At 42.6% G+C, this 18,403-nt stretch overlaps 1 protein-coding gene and 1 long non-coding RNA gene across 5 annotated transcripts; one reads left to right on the forward strand and one right to left on the reverse strand.

The window, feature by feature from the left end:
• Window positions 1-3,747: 3,747 nt before the first annotated feature.
• On the reverse strand, window positions 3,748-9,781 carry pgap4 (post-GPI attachment to proteins GalNAc transferase 4). 2 transcript variants are annotated; one of them, XM_034679475.1, is made up of 2 exons: window positions 9,706-9,781; window positions 3,748-5,999 (listed from the first exon to the last, which is right to left on the reverse strand). In XM_034679475.1, exon 2 carries the CDS (start codon window positions 5,695-5,697, stop codon window positions 4,507-4,509), a length of 1,191 nt encoding a protein of 396 aa, XP_034535366.1. In that variant the 5' UTR covers window positions 5,698-5,999; window positions 9,706-9,781; the 3' UTR covers window positions 3,748-4,506. The 2 variants fall into 2 exon arrangements, with proteins under 2 accessions (XP_034535366.1, XP_034535367.1); XM_034679476.1 differs by lacking the exon at window positions 9,706-9,781 and adding an exon at window positions 9,476-9,689.
• LOC117809967 lies at window positions 9,352-12,348 on the forward strand. 3 transcript variants are annotated; one of them, XR_004630652.1, is made up of 5 exons: window positions 9,352-9,747; window positions 11,065-11,160; window positions 11,243-11,571; window positions 11,747-11,782; window positions 12,055-12,348. It is a non-coding gene; the product is annotated as an uncharacterized LOC117809967 (long non-coding RNA). The 3 variants fall into 3 exon arrangements; XR_004630650.1 differs by having other exon boundaries at window positions 11,747-12,348; XR_004630651.1 differs by having other exon boundaries at window positions 9,359-9,747; window positions 11,243-11,334; window positions 11,747-12,348.
• The last annotated feature ends 6,055 nt before the right edge of the window (window positions 12,349-18,403 follow it).

Genomic DNA, 18,403 nt, shown 5'->3' on the forward strand with positions numbered 1-18,403 from the left:
AGTGATGTAACGGCTGTGTGGTTAAGATCATCTTCCTCTTCCTCATAAAGCTCTCTCTCTCTCTCTCTGCAGGGATCCTTTCTGTTCTGTTATATTAAATATATTAAATTAGGCCCGGGTCTAAACCACTGCACTGACCCTTTAAACCTGGTCTAAAACCCTGGACTGACCCTTTAAACCCGGTCTAAAACCCTGGACTGACCCTTTAAACAGCTGAGTTTGAGTCCCCACAGAAACCTCCTCACAGACGAGTCCTGAAGTAAAAACACACTCAGTGACGTTCAGACTGTAAATGACTCCAGCATTACAAACAGCATCATTAGTCTCTCCTCTGCACTCCTCCCTCTGAAGTGAAGTCCACTTCCAACACTCTCAGATCAATACAGCATGATGTGAAACTACAGCCAGCAGCTACTTAGCTTAGCATAAAGACTGGAAACAACAGCTCAGTAAAACAAAGGGGAAGTCCTGCAGGAAGCCCGGCGTTAAACAGCAGCATGTCATACGTTTGCGTTTGATTTAACATTTCAAACATTTCCTGTCTGATGTTTTTACATTCATTGATTCTTCTCTCTGTTTTCCTTCTTAATGTAACAGAGAATATTAATCCTCAGAGGCCTCATCATCATCTGAATCTTAAACTCTACATCAGACTCTAGTTTCATGACTGTGCTGCAGGCGTGTTTTAAACAACGAGCACAGACCACTTTACATCAGACCGCTCTGATTAATAGACTCTTATTTTGGCGGTTTGGAGGCGGTTTGACTCTCCCGTGTAATCGTGGCAGGCGGGAGAAACCTCAGAGGCCTTTTGGTTTCACTTTGGCAGCTGCTTCATGAAACTCTCTCAGGCTTCACGTCGTTCAGGTTTCACATACAGAAATTAAAAGCACTTAAATGCAGAAAATAAACAAAGTATATGATTCACTCAGAGAGCTGAATTATGGGTAATATCCTAAACAAGCTCAAACATTAAAGAAGGCACATCAGTGATAGCGTGGTCAGCGTGAAGCTTCAGTCTGACACTTCAGGTAGCGGTTGCATGCTAATGCTAAGCTAATATTAGCTTCTAGGTGCTGATCTGCCCGGTGGTTGTGGGAACATTTATAAAAAGTGACAAGAAGTGAAAATATGGAGACAGGAAATAAAAACAAAGCATGAAACGTGCAGATTAGAGGAGGAACGAGCTCATAGACCTTCTCAAGTTAGTCTATAGACCGTTACATGATTGTCAAACATCGTGATATCGTGGGTCATGCATCGGACGGTCCAACAGTCTGCTCTAGATGAAGCTTCCTGTCTGATTCTGATATACTGCGCTGTGATTGGCTGGGGCCTGATGCCTCAGAGAACAGGGTCCCCAAAAAACTCAGTAAACCTAGACGGGGAAGTTTCCCTAAGATCAAGAGTTAGTGTCTTCTTGTGTTTGAAGTCTCTGCACCCAAAGTGTCAGACTGTTCCTTTACAGGGGAGGACAGCGATATAATAACTCATGATTCAAAGTCTCTGAAATCCCAAACATGAGTTCCTACGGTGGCCCTGAGAGCTCACAGCACTGCAACTTAGGAAAACAGACCACAACACAACAGAAGTGTTGTTTGTTGTTGATGCAGATTTTGAGTCACAGCGATATTAAGGTTCTCTTACCGTCTGTGTTGTGTTGTGGTCTTTGCAGTGTGTTTGTGTTGTGTTGTGGTCTTTGCAGTGTGTTTGTGTTGTGTTGTGGTCTTTGCAGTGTGTTTCTCTAATGTGTTGTGTTGTGGTCTTTGCAGTGTGTTTGTGTTGTGGTCTTTGCAGTGTGTTTGTGTTGTGTTGTGGTCTTTGCAGTGTGTTTGTGTTGTGTTGTGGTCTTTGCAGTGTGTTTCTCTAATGTGTTGTGTTGTGGTCTTTGCAGTGTGTTTTTCTAATGTGTTGTGGTATTTGCAGTGTGTTTCTCTAATGTGTTGTGTTGTGTTGTGGTCTTTGCAGTGTGTTTCTCTAATGTGTTGTGTTGTGGTCTTTGCAGTGTGTTTTTCTAATGTGTTGTGGTCTTTGCAGTGTGTTTCTCTAATGTGTTGTGTTGTGGTCTTTGCAGTGTGTTTGTGTTGTGGTCTTTGCAGTGTGTTTGTGTTGTGGTCTTTGCAGTGTGTTTGTGTTGTGGTCTTTGCAGTGTGTTGTGTTGTGGTCTTTGCAGTGTGTTTGTGTTGTGTTGTGGTCTTTGCAGTGTGTTTGTGTTGTGTTGTGGTCTTTGCAGTGTGTTTGTGTTGTGGTCTTTGCAGTGTGTTTGTGTTGTGTTGTGGTCTTTGCAGTGTGTTTGTGTTGTGGTCTTTGCAGTGTGTTTTTGTTGTGTTGTGGTCTTTGCAGTGTGTTTGTGTTGTGGTCTTTGCAGTGTGTTTGTGTTGTGTTGTGGTCTTTGCAGTGTGTTTGTGTTGTGGTCTTTGCTGTGTGTGTTTGTTGTGTTGTGGTCTTTGCAGTGTGTTTGTGTTGTGTTGTGGTCTTTGCAGTGTGTTTGTGTTGTGGTCTTCGCAGTGTGTTTGTGTTGTGTTGTGGTCTTTGCAGTGTGTTTGTGTTGTGTTGTGGTCTTTGCAGTGTGTTTGTGTTGTGGTCTTTGCAGTGTTGTTGTGTTGTGGTCTTTGCAGTGTGTTTGTGTTGTGGTCTTTGCAGTGTGTTTGTGTTGTGGTCTTTGCAGTGTGTTTGTGTTGTGTTGTGGTCTTTGCAGTGTGTTTGTGTTGTGGTCTTTGCAGTGTGTTTGTGTTGTGTTGTGGTCTTTGCAGTGTGTTTGTGTTGTGTTGTGGTCTTTGCAGTGTGTTTGTGTTGTGGTCTTTGCAGTGTGTTTGTGTTGTGGTCTTTGCAGTGTGTTTGTGTTGTGGTCTTTGCAGTGTGTTTGTGTTGTGTTGTGGTCTTTGCAGTGTGTTTGTGTTGTGGTCTTTGCTGTGTGTGTTTGTTGTGTTGTGGTCTTTGCTGTGTGTGTTTGTTGTGTTGTGGTCTTTGCAGTGTGTTTGTGTTGTGTTGTGGTCTTTGCAGTGTGTTGTTGTTGTGGTCTTTGCAGTGTGTTTGTGTTGTGGTCTTTGCAGTGTGTTGTTGTTGTGGTCTTTGCAGTATGTTTGTGTTGTGTTGTGGTCTTTGCAGTGTGTTTGTGTTGTGTTGTGGTCTTTGCAGTGTGTTTGTGTTGTGTTGTGGTCTTTGCAGTGTGTTTGTGTTGTGTTGTGGTCTTTGCAGTGTGTTTGTGTTGTGTTGTGGTCTTTGCAGTGTGTTTGTGTTGTGGTCTTTGCTGTGTGTGTTTGTTGTGTTGTGGTCTTTGCTGTGTGTGTTTGTTGTGTTGTGGTCTTTGCAGTGTGTTTGTGTTGTGTTGTGGTCTTTGCAGTGTGTTGTTGTTGTGGTCTTTGCAGTGTGTTTGTGTTGTGGTCTTTGCAGTGTGTTGTTGTTGTGGTCTTTGCAGTGTGTTTGTGTTGTGTTGTGGTCTTTGCAGTGTGTTTGTGTTGTGTTGTGGTCTTTGCAGTGTGTTTGTGTTGTGGTCTTTGCAGTGTGTTTGTGTTGTGGTCTTTGCAGTGTGTTTGTGTTGTGGTCTTTGCAGTGTGTTTGTGTTGTGGTCTTTGCAGTGTGTTTGTGTTGTGGTCTTTGCAGTGTGTTTGTGTTGTGGTCTTTGCTGTGTGTGTTTGTTGTGTTGTGGTCTTTGCTGTGTGTGTTTGTTGTGTTGTGGTCTTTGCAGTGTGTTTGTGTTGTGGTCTTTGCTGTGTGTGTTTGTTGTGTTGTGGTCTTTGCTGTGTGTTTGTTGTGTTGTGGTCTTTGCAGTGTGTTTGTGTTGTGTTGTGGTCTGCAGTGCTGTGAGCTCTCAGGGACACCGTAGTGAAAGGAAAAAGGCCCGGATCCCAAACACAGGATTTGAAGATGTGATCTGGAACCCGGACCTTTGAGTCCATGAGCTCTGGGTGTTCAAACAGTGAAACACGACCTTTAATGACCTTCATCGTGTCCGTGGGCCCCGATGTAAAGCCAGTACTCATGAGTTTAACAGCCGTGTCGTCGGGTTGATGATGGTCGCGGTGGAAACATACAGCATCTGATTTTTGTAAAGGTCCATGATCCCAGGCAGTAGATCCACAAGAACAGCAGAGTGGAGTGTAAACTCCCAGCAGGACCACATCTGAAAGTGTGGTAGTATTGATCCAGCAGTGATGGATCCACGTCGGTCTCAAACTTCAGACACAGCTCAGTGAGGGTGGAGATTTGGCAACGCCTCCCGAGCTGAAGTCCAGGAAGTGAAGGAGAAGGGAGGAAGAACTCGCGCTGTGTTTCCACCAAAGGTACTCAGGACTTTATCTACGGACTAGAACGCTCCTCAAGACACTATCCCCGAGATCCAGAGACCTACCAGGACTAGAAGAAAGATCACCTGAGGAGAGATCAACCACTCAGGAACCTTCAGACAGTCCTGAGTGAGATAAAGGATCTGGGACTCCTGCGATGGAGAGGGGGTCTTCTTTTAAAGTCTTTGTGATGGAAACACAGCGTCTGGGTTACCTGTCCTCAGAGGAGTCTGGGTCTTAACGGGTTTGGTCTGACGGAGGAAAAGGCCCCGATGTGCGTGATGAGGTTTGGCTCCACGCTGTGGGATCTTTCTCCGGGGGTGGTTCTCACTTTGTGATACAGAACCGTGTCCTTGGCGTTCCCCTTCACGCAGTGCGAGGCGTCCAGGTACTCTGCGGCTCTGAGGGAGGAGTTCCCGGGGAAGAGCATGGCCGGCGTGCAGCACTCTGTGGCCGGAGAGACCGCGTAGAGCTGGGGGGACAGTCTCCGGACCTCCAGCAGGTAGTGCCGCCCCAGCAGCTCAGCGGCAGCCATGAAGTAGAGCGTGAAGAAGAGCAGGTGACCGGCAGACAGCGTGAAGGAGAAGCAGCAGGGGTTCCAGTACAGGACCGTGAGGAGGAGGGCGCTCGCTCCTACCAGACCCAGCCCCACCCACTCCAGGATGCGGTACGGCTCTGGGTTCCAGTAGCGCTGCAGCCTCTCGGGGTGGTACAGCTTTATGTAGAGGGTCTGGAGGGCGAAGCGGCGGGACAGCAGCTCCTGTATGACCGTGAAGAAGTCCTCCTTCGGCAACGCGTCGTCCTCCAAGACCACCATGTTTCTGGGCTTCACCAGATCCCATCCCTTACGGAGGCAGAACACGTAGTCCCTCTTCTCTCTCTCGAAGGTGTTGATCCGCTCCCTGTCCCTCTGCTGCTCCTCCGGGGAACGCCGGATCACCTGGAACTGGTTCTCCAGCAGCACGGCATCCGGGTTTTCTTGGGTGCCGCTTTCCACATCGCAGACCAACACCTCTGCACACTTCAGGTCCCCGCAGCGCCCCAGAAGGCGGCTCAGGCGCTGCATCACCTGGAGCAGGTAGTGAAAGTCCTGGCCTTCATTCCGCCTGGCTGTCACCACGGTGACCAGGAGGTCAGGCTGCTGGGCGATGTCCCTGAACCTGGAGGCCGCCGCGGTGGAAGTGCTCTGCCAGAAGCGCAGAGCGTCCTGGCCTCTTTGGAGACTCTCCTGCAGGACCTCCTCACTCATGGAGTCCAGGTACATGGACTTGATGAAGAAGTAAGAGTAGAGCAGCTGATGGCAGCTCAGAGGAAGGATCACACAGAACGTGATGACGGACAGGACCAGGGCCTGGGAGACCGGACTGGACCATCGCAGATGCTGACTGAAGAAGGCTCTCCATCGAGGCATTGGTGAAAGATGGAGTCACACTCAGGAGGTTGGATCAGGAGGTCCACTCAGGAGGTTGGATCAGGAGGTCTACTCAGGAAGTCCACTCAGGAGGTCTACTCAGGAGGTCTGCTCAGGAGGTTGGATCAGGAGGTCCACTCAGGAGGGCTCAGGTGAACATCTTCCCTGCATGCAGTCTGGTCTAGAGGACTGGCAGCACTGACCACAGCAGAGAAACCTGATATGTCTCCTGAGACCGGATCGCTTGTTGGCACTTCTTCTTGTAAACAGGGACGGCTGGGTTTTAGCTGGGTCCTGGTCTTCTGTGGAAACAAAACAATCAAACTTTATTAAACTGACCAATCGATATGAAACTACAGGGCCGGGCTCTGGATCAATACTGCAGCATCAGCTCCACACTGACTCTCTGTCAGCACTGATGATAGACCAGAACAAACCAAGTATGTGTTCCAATACTCAGACCTCATGCTGGACCAAAGGTAAACCTAAGACCACCTCCACCTGATCAAATGAATGTGGTTTAATGTAAATAAGCCAATCAGGGAGCTCTGTCAGGCAGGTGAGCAGCAGGGGGCGGGGCTTCAGGAGAACAGAGGGAGAAGGTGAATGGTGTTTCCTTCACTGCCAATGAAAGGAGAGGGATTATTGTTCATGCTTTGGAGGACCATGAGCCATGAGGAGGACTCTCTGAGCCAGACTTAAGCTGGACTGAGGGACCAGGACCGGTGAGTCTGATTCTTTTGGAGGTGGTTTTTCGCCGTGCTTTGGTTGAGATTCAACATGGGTTGAGTTCTTGAGGACGTTTGGGTCCAGACTTGTTGGGTATAATTTTCCAAGGAGGACTTTTGGAGGCCGCTGTATTTAAGTGGACGCTTTTCTTTCTGTGTTTGGATTGGTTAAGGGGTTTGTGAGAATAAACTGGCCTAAGATTAGCACAGCTATGTTAAATTATAATGAGGGTTTAAGAGGTACCAGTGAGGATCCTTAGGGTCTGACGATGCCATGTTTACAGCCTGGTACAAGAGTTAGCTCTAATCTCAAACACTCATTTCTATATGCACAAGTATCAACAGGAGAACTCCTCACTCATCTGATCTGATTAAATTAAAGGTAAGAGTTTTGTATAATTAGGGGCGTGGCCTGTTCGACTGACAGGCGGTCGTGTTGTAGCTATTAGCCTGAAGGCTAGGCTAAGTCCTCAGCTACAACTCTTTGTCTGTTTCTAGATTAGCAGGAAGTTAGCTGGAGTTTCAAATGTGGTGGGCGCCATCTTTGTGCTTCATGACGCCTCTTCAGAGACCAATGGATGAGGTCACTGAGACTACAGCAGGGGTGTTTCTGCAGCCAGCCTCTAGTGGACGCTCCATGAACTGCAGTTTAACACTTCAGCATGGGCTTCATATTTTAAGACCGGAGGTTGCCGCTTGACTTGAACGCACCATCACATTGCAGACTCAAACTGTGACTTGTGTTTGAATGCAGGGGTTCTCAAAATGTGGGTCGGGACCCCCTGGGGGGTCTCTGCCTTTCTTTGTTTCCAGATGACTCCTAAGTTTAGAGTTAGTGAACAGTTAATGATCTAAAGCATCAGGAGCAGCAGGTTCATTCAGAACACACAGGAAACACAGACACATGCTCATATAGGGAGGGTCACTTTCTGCAGACCAGCTAAATGAAGACACATTAAATCACTCTGAGGGACAGGGGGGGGTCACGAGTCTTTGGCAGGTATATTTGGGGGTCACAAGTCTTTGGCAGGTATATTTTGGGGGTCACGAGTCTTTGGCAGGTATATTTTGGGGGTCACGAGTCTTTGGCAGGTATATTTTGGGGGTCACAAGTCTTTGGCAGGTATATTTTGGGGGTCACAAGTCTTTGGCAGGTATATTTTGGGGGTCACGAGTCTTTGGCAGGTATATTTTGGGGGTCACAAGTCTTTGGCAGGTGTATTTTGGGGGTCACAAGTCTTTGGCAGGTATATTTTGGGGGTCACAAGTCTTTGGCAGGTATATTTTGGGGGTCACGAGTCTTTGGCAGGTATATTTTGGGGGTCACAAGTCTTTGGCAGGTATATTTTGGGGGTCAGGAGTCTTTGGCAGGTATATTTTGGGGTCACAAGTCTTTGGCAGGTATATTTTGGGGGTCACAAGTCTTTGGCAGGTATATTTTGGGGGTCACAAGTCTTTGGCAGGTATATTTTGGGGGACACAAGTCTTTGGCAGGTATATTTTGGGGGTCACAAGTCTTAGGCAGGTATATTTTGAGGGTCACGAGTCTTAGGCAGGTATATTTTGGGGGTCAGGAGTCTTTGGCAGGTATATTTTGGGGGTCACAAGTCTTTGGCAGGTATATTTTGGGGGTCAGGAGTCTTTGGCAGGTATATTTTGAGGGTCACGAGTCTTTGGCAGGTATATTTTGGGGGTCAGGAGTCTTTGGCAGGTATATTTTGGGGGTCAGGAGTCTTTGGCAGGTATATTTTGGGGGTCAGGAGTCTTTGGCAGGTATATTTTGGGGGTCAGGAGTCTTTGGCAGGTATATTTTGGGGGTCACGAGTCTTAGGCAGGTATATTTTGGGGGGTCACGAGTCTTTGGCAGGTATATTTTGGGGGTCACGAGTCTTTGGCAGGTATATTTCGGGGGTCACGAGTCTTTGGCAGGTATATTTTGGGGGTCACGAGTCTTTGGCAGGTATATTTTGGGGGTCACGAGTCTTTGGCAGGTATATTTTGGGGGTCAGGAGTCTTTGGCAGGTATATTTTGGGGGTCACGAGTCTTTGGCAGGTATATTTTGGGGGTCAGGAGTCTTTGGCAGGTATATTTTGGGGGTCACGAGTCTTTGGCAGGTATATTTTGGGGGTCAGGAGTCTTTGGCAGGTATATTTTGGGGTCAGGAGTCTTTGGCAGGTATATTTTGGGGGTCACGAGTCTTTGGCAGGTATATTTTGGGGGTCAGGAGTCTTTGGCAGGTATATTTTGGGGGTCACGAGTCTTTGGCAGGTATATTTTGGGGGTCAGGAGTCTTTGGCAGGTATATTTTGGGGGTCACGAGTCTTTGGCAGGTATATTTTGGGGGTCAGGAGTCTTTGGCAGGTATATTTTGGGGGTCAGGAGTCTTTGGCAGGTATATTTTGGGGGTCAGGAGTCTTTGGCAGGTATATTTTGGGGGTCACGAGTCTTTGGCAGGTATATTTTGGGGGTCACGAGTCTTTGGCAGGTATATTTTGGGGGTCATGGGCTGAAGGTTTGGGACCCCCTGCTTTAATGGGTTAGATGTATGGTTTTAAAGTCTGTAGGAAACACTGAGTTGTTGAAGTCTCTCAGGCTTCAGTGCTCTGTCTTTATTTTAACATTTCTTTAGAAGCTCTGAAAGTGATGTGTTATTAATGAGTAATAACACAGAGGTTAAAACATGGCTTCCTGTCCTCTCTGTAACAGATCAGATAAACCTCTTTACTGCAGAGTCAGTCTCTACCAACAGGCTGAGACACACACAGACTGTAAGGGGTTCAGGTTTCATATTTTAGACCCCTTTAGTTCCCTTAGCATAACTTCAGAGACCCCTGATCCTGATCCTCCATGCAGACCTGCCCTGACAGTGAAAGTGTCCTCAGCCTGCTAACAGAGTCCAGGTGTGTCCACGCTGATCCACTCTGCTGTGTCTCGTGGTTCCTGGTTAAACACAGACCCGGGACTCTGGTGTTTACTCCCCGTGTTTACCGTCACGGTACACACACACACGCACACACACACACACACACACACACACACACACACACACCTGGACGGCGTCGATGGTTCCCTTTGTGCTGCCACTGTTTAACGGAGCCGTTTCCGGTACAGTGATCCAGCACAGACCGTTACAGAGACCCGTTACAGAGACCCGTTACCCTCCGTGGTCTCGGTACCGGTGGACTGAAGCTAACCGCCGACTCACAGACCTGCTAACCCCCCAGAGTCCCGGAGAGAGAGAGAACCAGGAAGAAGGTAGAAACATGAAGGAAGACTCACGGGGAGAGGGGGAGTCTGCTGCCCGCTGCCATGTCCTCTCAGGTACGGTACTAGACCCGCACCTCTAATACCGTACTGCTGCTGATACAGGCGCACAGAGGAGGAGGTCTTCATACAGACTACTCTATTATTAATATCACACCTTTTATATGATCAGGAAGGACGAAGAGCTCCACTCACAGACAGACAGGGGGAGGAAATACTAATAATAAAAACATGGAGATCAAATCAATATAAAATTAAATCAATTAAATAAAATCAGAGAAGTATCAGAAAAAAATAAATAATAAAAATTAAATAATATCATGGCGATCAAATCAAATCAAAAATATTAAATAAAATCAGTAATATCAATTTAAAAAAAAATCAATAAAATCAAATCAGAGAAGTATCAGAAAAAAATAAATACAAATTTAATAAAATCAACATAATACAATCAGAGAAGTATCTTATAAAATCAGTTGTATTAGAAAAAAATGTAATAAAATTAGATAAATACTAGAAAAATTAATTTAAAATAAACTATAATATAATTAGTTAGAATAAAATGAAAGAAAAAAAAAGTTAAATACTTAAAATAAAATCATGGCGATCAATAAAATAAAATAAATATATATATTAAATAAAATCAGTAGTATCATTTTTTTAAAAATAAAATCAGATAAGTATCAGAAAAAAATTAATGAAAAATTCAATAAAATCATGGCGATCAAATGAATAAAAAAAATAAAATAAAAAAAAAAATGTTATCAGGAAAAAAAAAACCAACATAATAAAATCAGAGAAGTATCATAAAAATAAAATCATGGTGATCAAATCAATAACAAAATAAAAGAATTAAATTAATCAGAAAAAATCAATAAAATCAAAATAATTCAATCAGATAAACTATAATATTATAAGATAGAATAAAATAATATAAAACAGGATTAATTAATGTTACTAATGCAGTCCAGAGATAAAGGAAATCACCCTCCATTAAATTAAAAAGGTCTTTACATTAAAAACACTCAGAGTCCTTCAGGGTTCTCAGAGTCTGACTGTAGTTTGATCACTGTCATGTGATGTAAGATCAGAGTCTCTGAGGTTTTAATATTGATGTTTTGTTACACTGAGTAATAAGTCATGATGGATCTGTGAATCCTATGAAACCTATCACTGATATATTTACAGCTCATCCTTATTTCAGCCAATCAGCATCGAGCTGATCACTGAGGTTCATGTAGTCTCTCTCACATGACAAACATCCAACAGCTGTGTGTGTCTTTTCCTTTAATTTAAATATTAATTATGATTATTAATGATAAAAGTGCCGTTTATATTCCTGCCTCGTCTTTCTGTCTCCTGAATGAACTCCAGCCCTCAGACCTGAGGACAGCCTGTCACACCTGAGTCTCTATAGATGGTGGAGTCAGCTGATCACTCAAACAAAGACTCCTGTTGTTTCATCTCAAAGTAAAGAAGCTTAAAAACTCTTTAAAGAACAAAGTTCAAACTGAGACTGACGGTAATTTAACCTTTGTCTTCTTTTGATCAGAGACTCAGACGTCGTGTTTCAGACTGATTATCATCAGGAATGTGAACTAGACCAACATCTGATCCCTCGTCAGTCCAGGTCCAGGAGAACAGGTTGGTCCTGCTCTGACCTCGGATCAGAAGACGGATCAGACATCTGATGATCTGATCTTTGTTCCTCTGATACACTTTAACGTCACACCTGCTGAACACTTACTCAGGAGCAGGATCATCAGCAGACAACAGGGGGCGCCAAAATCCAGACCATCAAAGTCCCTCAGGGGTCCAGAGGTTCACATCAAGGTTCAGAAAGACTCCTCAGAGTAAACATGGAGACTCACCTGTCCTCTGGTACATGAATACAGTAACACATGAACCTTCCTCATACCTGTGCTGAGGGGGCGGGGCCTGTGAGGGGCGGGGCCTGTGTCACAGAGTGGTGGAGCAGGCAGAGCTGCTTCTGTTGCCTCAGGTTGTGTTTTTAAGGAGCTTTGTTCCTCTCTGAATGATGGATGCTCTCTTTCAGAATGACGGAGGTGTGACTCAGAGCCAGGACCAGCAGGTATGACTCAGAGCCAGGACCAGGAGGTGTGACTGAGACACCACTCTATGTCAAATCCTGAACAGAGACTGTAATGGTGGTTTTGGTTCCTCTTCAGACTTATAAACCCTGTTCAGTGGAAACTGAGATTTGTTCTTAGTCTCTGATTGAAAATATCCAGTATTGGGGCGCTGGTGGCCTAGCGGTCTAAGTGCCCCACATAGAGGCTATAGCCCTTGTTGCAGAGGTTGCTGGTTCCTTTCCTGCTGGTTTCATCTTCATTTCCTTCTCAGTTTAACAGACGGCACCCTGCAGTGAAGAGGAGAGCCACAAGGGGGCAGCATGGGCCTGACAGAGACCTGCAGGATCAACCTTTAACGCCACAGTGACTCTCTCTCTGCTGATATTAAGTTTAAAACATTATTTAATTTAACTTCATGGTTAGTTTGTGTTCTGAAGAAATTCAACATGTCAATTAAAGTTAATATGATTTAAATAATTCAACATGTGTCTCACACAAGAGAACCAACCAGAGAGCTTTCAGTGTTCATGTCCCTAAACTCTGATTTCAAATAAATGTCCTTAAAATAAAACATTTAGAGCACAGACATATTTATTTATATGACTCTTAATATTTAACTTTTCTCTGTGTTTCTGGTTTAGAATCAAAATGAGTCCAAAGTTTGTAATATTTGTATTTTCTTCACTTCCTGGTTTCATGCAGTAAATTCAGTTTAGTTCCAGTCTGTTTATGTCTGAGTGTAATCCTCAGTTCCTCCAGTAGAGGGCGGCAGTGTGTCGTGTTTGGTCTGCCTTCAGTCTTCAGTATTGGGGACATAAAAACGACTCTCACTGTCCTCAAGGTGGCGCTGTAAGAACAGATTTATATCAGTTAACTCAAAGAGGTTTATAACTCTGACCTCTCTCTCTCTCTCTCTCTCTCCCTCTCTCTCTCTCTCTCTCTCTCTCTCTCTCTCTCTGTGATGTATTGATGTATGGATGGATGTATTGATGTATTGATGTATTGATGTATTGATGGATGTATTGATGTATTGATGGATGTATTGATTGATGTATTGATGTATTGATGGATGTATTGATGTATTGATGTATGGATGGATGTATTGATGTATTGATGGATGTATTGATGTATTGATGTATGTATTGATTGATGTATTGATGTATTGATGGATGTATTGATGTATTGATGGATGGATGGATGTATTGATGTATTGATGGATGTATTGATGTATTGATGTATGTATTGATTGATGTATTGATGTATTGATGGATGTATTGATGTATTGATGGATGTATTGATGTATTGATGTATTGATGTATTGATGTATTGATGTATGTATTGATGTATTGATGATTGATTGATGGATGTATTGATGTATTGATGGATGTATTGACGTATTGATGGATGTATTGATTGATGTATTGATGTATTGATGTATGGATGGATGTATTGATGTATTGATGTATGTATTGATGTATGTATTGATGTATTGATGTATTGATGTATTGATTGATGTATTGATGTATTGATGTATTGATTGATATATTGATGTATTGATGTATTGATTGATATATTGATGTATTGATGTATTGATGGATGTATTGATGTATGTATGTATTGATGTATTGATGTATTGATGTATGTATTGATGTATTGATGTATTGATTGATGTATTGATGTATTGATGTATTGATTGATATATTGATGTATTGATGTATTGATTGATATATTGATGTATTGATGTATTGATGGATGTATTGATGTATGTATGTATTGAGTATTGATGTATGTATGTATTGATGTATGGATGTATCGATGGATGTATTGATGGATGTATTGATGGATGTAGTGATGTATGTATGTATTGATGTAGTGATGTATTGATGTATGTATGTATTGATGTATGGATGTATTGATGGATGTATTGATGTATTGATGTATTGATTGATGTATTGATGTATTGATGTATTGATGTATTGATGTATTGATGTATTGATGTATGTATGTATGTATGTATTGATGTATGTATTGATGTATGATGTATGTATGTATGGATGTATGTATGTATGTATTGATCCTGTAGGTGTCAGCTCTTTCACTGGTTGAAGTCCAGCCCTGAAGTGGTCCTCCTGTTATCTGAAACACTGAGCAGACAATAGAGGGGGGGGGGGGAAGGGGGGCAGAGCCTGGACCTGCAGCTCAGGTTCCATCACTGTGTGGAAACTGAGTCTTATAACACCTCTGGAAGCTGAGCCCAGACACACCCGGACCACTGACACCAGGTTTATTATTTTAGGGGGGCGTCCACATCAGGTGATACCCTGGAAACAAGTCCTCTCTGTGTAAACCGGTCTCCATGGTCTGGACTCAGGATGTTATTAATGTTGGATCAAATGTGAAGACCACATTCATTAGTCTGACACTCGGGCTTAGGAACAGGTTTTAGACCAGGCTTGGACCAGGTTTGAGACCAGGCTTGGACCAGGTTTTAAGACCACATGTAAAAGATTAGGGACCATATTTTTGGTCAGGTTTGGACCAGGCTCTTGGTTAGATTTTGGACCACATTTGGAACCAGGTTATGGTCCCGGTAAATGCCAGGCTTTGTTCCAGGGTTTGGGCTACGTTTAGGACCACTTTTGAGACCAGGTTATGGAGGACTAAGTTTTTAACAATGTAAGTGTCAGGCTCTGAACCGGATTGGACACAAGGTTTTGGGCAAGATTAAGGACCAGGTTCTGAACCTAGTAAAGGGCCAGGCTTTAGACCAGGTTTTAGGATAGGTTCGGGAACTCTTTGCTGATAAGGTTTGGACCAGGTTTGGGACCAGACTCTGGACCTGGTAATGGCCAAGCTATGATCAAATTAGAACCACTTGGCAGACCAGGGTATGGACTAGGTTTGTGACCATGTCTCTGGACCAGGTTAGTCCCAGGGTTAGAACCAGGTTATGGACCATATTGGATCATGAGATGATCTGGTTTGGAACCAGGTTCTGGACCAGGATATGGGCCAGGTTTGGACCAAGTTTTGAGTCAGGTTAGGACCATATTTGTGACCAGGTTATGGTTCAGGTTTTAGAGCAGGCTTTGAACAGGATTCTGGAGCAGGTTTTTGTCAAGGTTTTGAGCAGGTTACGAACCAGGTTTGGACCAGGTCTGAATCACACTTTGGACCAGGCTTTAACCGAGGTCATAGACCAGGTCTTCATCTAGGTTTGGACCAAGATTAGACAAGATTGTTTTTGACCAGTTTTACAGCTGGCCTTAAGACCAGGTCCTAGAACAGTTTTTGGAGAAAAAAAAGGTTCAGTTGAGGACCAGAGCTTGGACCAGTCCGTAGACCAGATATGGACCAGGTTTTCTCCGGAGTCCCTGCCCCCTCTGGTCCACAGAGCTGGGGTAGGTTTTCCTGCAGGAGTCTCAGGTGTCAGCGTCTGAAACCGGATCCAGCAGGGCGATTATCGGAGGTGTTTGTCCGACAGCTCGCCTGCCAACAGAGACCGGTCTGGTGTTTCCATGGACCAGGTGTTTACAGGGAGACCTGTGAACGGGGGCGGGATCACAGTCACACCAAGGGGGGTTCACTTTTATATTAAAAACTGTTCGAGTATGAAATCTGTTCCTCTGAACCCGAACAGGATCAGGTAGTCCAGAAGAGTCCTTGTCCCCCCGTGGGATCCAGACTCAGTTTGATTTTAGAGCAAATCAGACTTCTTAAAGACCATCAGAGTGAGTCCCGGACTCTGAGGAGGTTATATTTAAAGGTGCAGCGTGTAGACCTGCAGACCTGTAGAACTGTAAACCTGCAGACCTGTAGACCTGCAGACCTGTAGAACTGTAAACCTGCAGACCTGTAGACCTGTAGAACTGTACACCTGCAGACCTGTAGACCTGCAGACCTGTAGACCTGTAGACCTGCAGACCTGTAGACCTTTAGACCTGTAGACCTGTACACCTGCAGACCTGTAGACCTGTAGACGTGTAGACCTGTAGACCTGTAGACCTGTACACCTGCAGACCTGTAGACCTGTAGACCTGCAGACCTGTAGACCTGTAGACCTGTAGACCTGTAGACCTGTAGACGTGTAGACCTGGTTCCCTCTTCCTGTTTGTTGTTGTTGTTTGTTGACGCTGCAGGACGCGGCTGCTGGTTGCCATGGTGATGATGAGTCACGCTGCTGGTCAAACATTGATAGACCCCCCCCCCCCATGAACCCGGGTCACTCTGAGCCTCACGCGGAGCCGCACCGTGTCTGAGCGGCCCCGGTGAGTCCGGACTCTCAGGTGAGTCTCCTCCAGCTGATTGGGGATTCCGGTTTTTCTGGAATCCTGATCCTCTCCTCCTCCTCTCCTCGGGTTAGACCGCCTCAGCGCTGAGTCCGCTTCAGTCCGCATCAGTCCGAGCAGCAGCACGAGCAGCAGGACCAGCAGGGATGGCCTCCAACACGGCCACCATGGGGAACCTCCCCAGCGGGGTCGAATATGCACCACCATCCCGGACATCCTGTACCTGCCGGAGCTGGTAATACCCACACCGGGACCGGGACTTTACGCGGACTTTACGCGCGGACCAAAGCGTCCCGTTGAGATCAGTGAGGAGGTCTCAGAGTGAGGTGGTCTCAGAGTGAGGGGGTCTCAGAGTGAGGTGGTCTCAGATGAGGTGGTCCAGAGTGAGGGGGTCTCAGAGTCCTGTGTGCAGAGCAGGGCGACTCTAGGATCGGATGTTTGGGGGTCCTGAAGCCGGGCAGGATACATTTCACTGTTTGTACATTTGAATGTGATTTAATCCTTCATGTGAAGGTCTGAGACTTGGTCTGAGACTTGGTCTGAGACTTAGTCTGAGACTGGAGTCTGAGACTTAGTCTGAGACTTGGTCTGAGACTGAACCATGAGACCTGATGAAGGTGATTTAAAGTCTGAGTCTCAGTGAAAGAGGACCTGATGAATCATGGTGACCCTGATGTCTGAGGAAAGACCTCAGGTTGATTCAGCAGCTCCTCAACACAAACAGTCTCTCTGTGTCTCATGGACTAAACCAGTGCCTCATAGTGAGGGGGGGCCATGTGTAAAGGTCTGAACACTGAAAATAACATTCTCCACATAAAACAATGTAGAGGGAAATTTTAAAATTCACTTTTATCACATTTAGAGGAAAATCTGTGATTCATCACATTTAATTTAACTGTGAAAATATATGAAGTTAAATAATTGTTAAATCTAAAGTTAAATCTAAATCTAAATGTTAAATATCAATCCAAATGTTAAATAATAAATCTAAATGTTAAATATAATCTAAATGTTAAATATCAATCTAAATGTTAAATATCAATCTAAATGTTAAATATAAATCTAAATGTTAAATATAAATCTAATGTTAATATCATCTAAATGTTAAATATCAATCTAAATGTTAAATATCATCTAAATGTTAATATAATATAAATGTTAAATATCAATCTAAATGTTAAATATAAATCTAAATGTTAAATATAATCTAAATGTTAAATATAAATCTAAATGTTAAATATCAATCTAAATGTTAAATATCAATCTAAATGTTAAATATAAATATAAATGTTAATATCAATCTAAATGGTAATATAAATCTAAATGTTAATATAATCTAAATGTTAAATAAATCTAAATGTTAAATATCAATCTAAATGTTAAATATCATCTAAATGTTAAATATAACTAAATGTTAAATATCATCTAAATGTTAAATATAAATCCAAATGTTAAATATAAATCTAAATGTTAAATATCAATCTAAATGTTAAATATCAATCTAAATGTTAAATATAAATGTTAAATATAAATCTAAATGTTAAATATCAATCTAAATGTTAATATAAATCTAAATGTTAATATAATCTAATGTTAAATATCAATAAATGTTAAATATCAATCTAAATGTTAATATCAATCTAAATGTTAATATCAATCTAAATGTTAAATCTAAATCTAAATGTTAAATCTAAATCTAAATGTTAAATCTAAATGTTAAATTCAATCTAAATGTTAAATATAAATCTAAATGTTAAATATCAACTAAATGTTAAATATCAATCTAAATGTTAAATATAAATCCAAATGTTAAATATAAATCTAAATGTTAAATATAAATCCAAATGTTAATATCAATCTAAATGTTAATATAAATCTAAATGTTAATATCAATCTAAATGTTAAATATAAATCTAAATGTTAAATATCAATCTAAATGTTAAATAAAATCTAAATGTTAAATATCAATCTAAATGTTAAATATCAATCTAAATGTTTAAATATAAATCTAAATGTTAATATAAATCTACATGTAAATATCATCTAAATGTTAATATCAATCTAAATGTTAATATCAATCTAAATGTTAAATAAAAAATCTAAATGGTTAAATATCAATCTAAATGTTAATATAAATAAATGTTAATATAAATTATAATGTTAATATAAATATAATGTTAAATAGCAATCTAAATGTTAAATAAAATCTAAATGTTAAATATAAATCTAATGTTAAATATCAATCTAAATGTTAAATATAAATCTAATGTTATAAATCTAAATGTTTAAATATAAATCTAAATGTTAAATATAATCTAAATGTTAAATAGA

The sequence above is a fragment of the Notolabrus celidotus genome, unplaced genomic scaffold (genome assembly GCF_009762535.1).
Source record: "Notolabrus celidotus isolate fNotCel1 unplaced genomic scaffold, fNotCel1.pri scaffold_89B_arrow_ctg1, whole genome shotgun sequence".
NCBI classification, from domain to species: Eukaryota; Metazoa; Chordata; class Actinopteri; order Labriformes; family Labridae; genus Notolabrus; species Notolabrus celidotus.

Coding starts and splice junctions, on each gene's coding strand:
- pgap4 (XM_034679475.1), bottom strand. CDS start 5,697: ATGCCTCGATGGAGAGCCTTCTTCAGTCAGCATCTGCGATGGTCCAGT.